The sequence below is a fragment of the Poecilia reticulata genome, linkage group LG5 (assembly GCF_000633615.1).
Source record: "Poecilia reticulata strain Guanapo linkage group LG5, Guppy_female_1.0+MT, whole genome shotgun sequence".
Lineage (NCBI taxonomy): Eukaryota > Metazoa > Chordata > Actinopteri > Cyprinodontiformes > Poeciliidae > Poecilia > Poecilia reticulata.
This window is the reverse complement of record NC_024335.1, coordinates 25,261,696-25,263,201: the sequence shown is the minus strand read 5'-3', so window position 1 is coordinate 25,263,201 and position 1,506 is coordinate 25,261,696. Positions and strand designations below refer to the sequence as shown.

The 1,506-nt window shown below is 40.0% G+C and overlaps 1 protein-coding gene across 2 annotated transcripts in view; it reads right to left on the bottom strand.

Moving 5' to 3' along the window:
* pmela (premelanosome protein a) overlaps positions 1-1,141 on the bottom strand; it is a 7,203-nt gene extending 6,062 nt beyond the window's left edge. For both annotated transcript variants that reach the window (XM_008410004.1, XM_008410005.1), the window contains exons 1-2: positions 975-1,141; positions 132-227 (exon numbers count right to left, since the gene is read on the bottom strand). In XM_008410004.1, coding sequence (XP_008408226.1) covers positions 132-227; positions 975-1,026 — 148 coding nt within the window. In that variant the 5' untranslated portion in view covers positions 1,027-1,141. The remainder of the gene's footprint in view (positions 1-131; positions 228-974) is intronic.
* Between the last annotated feature and the right edge of the window lie 365 nt (positions 1,142-1,506).

The following is a 1,506-nucleotide window of genomic DNA, read 5'->3' as shown; positions in this document are numbered from 1 at the left end:
GGATGGATGGATGGATGGATGGATGGATGGATGGATGGATGGATGGATGGATGGATGGATGGATGGATGGATGGATGGATGGATGGATGGATGGACAGTATTTAAGGAGAGAGAATCTAAGTGAGTCTCACCGGACCAACAGTTTCTGAACCTTGCGTCTCCATCTTGCCACACCGGATAAATCCGAGAGTTCCAGGACTTGAAACGTGTGAACTGGCTTCTTCGTCCTGCAAAAGTATCACTAATTTATTTTTAAAAATCCCCTCAACCATTACGTAAGTAAGAAACGTCTAAGGCAAAGAAAAATCATTGATTTAGTTTGTTTTCAGTTGTCCAGAAAGTATTTAAAGTGAAGATGAGGTAACAAAATAAGATGTTTCATTGGTGGTCGAGATGAAGGTGAGGGTTCTCAGAAGCGGCAGTCACACGACCCACAATCCCCCTCAATCCCTTTCATGTGACTTTCAGCTGAGCAGGAGCAGAACCAGTAATCCCAGTGTGAGGTATGAGGGCTCCCAGACACACTTTTGTCCAAACTTGCTCCAAACTACTAGTTTTCAGATAAACAAAACTCTCTTTAAAAAATAACAAGTGACTTTTACGTTATCTTTCATTAACATGAAGGTCATTTCTGAGATCCATCACAGTTTTGATGGACTTTAGGATGCAGAAATTATTCAGAAATCCAGATTTAAATCGAAAGGAAATCTTTTAATGTCATAAAATTGGCATATAAATGTTTATCTATCCTCTCACTTTTAAACAAAGTTCAACTTGTGTTACCATGAAACATGCGTGAAATAAGAAGTCAGTCTGTTGGCTGTTCAATTACAGGTCCAAGCCATAAAAAACTAACAGTGAATCAAACAGAATGACGCGTTGTTAGAAACCATTAGCAAACAAAACAAAAAAATAAAGACTCACGCAGAAATACTTGCATACGTTTTGTTGTCTTTAATTTCAGGTATACTCACTAATCGCCATGGCTGATGTGAAAGCCAGTAGGAGTAGCACCAGAGTCTTCATCCCTGCGTTGGTAGTTTTTTTGGGGTTTTTTTTCTCCGAACCCAGATCCTCACCCTGTCGTCCTGAATCCCAACACGACTCCCAAACAGGACCCACAAACGCCTCCCTCACTGGTTTTAAGATGGATCCCGAACCTGAATTACCATAAAATCTGTTCTCACGTCTGACATCACTGAGGAGTCAGTGGTCTGGATCCACCCCCTTTCTGTGAGGCTCTGTTTGCATTAGTTTCTTCTCAAAACTTGTTTTATTTTACTTCATATTCCCACATGTTGTCGCTGTACACGTTGTGTGCATTTGTTTTAGCATAAAATACCATCCGTATTATTTTTTTGAAATCGTTTGGGTCATTTTTGAAGCAACAGCTTACACATAAAGAAAGCAAATAAATGCATTCCAATAAATAAAAGTGAATGTCCTGAGGTATTTACTGGGAAAACAATGTGTGCATGACGCCTGTGAGCAAAGCCCAAGTCATTC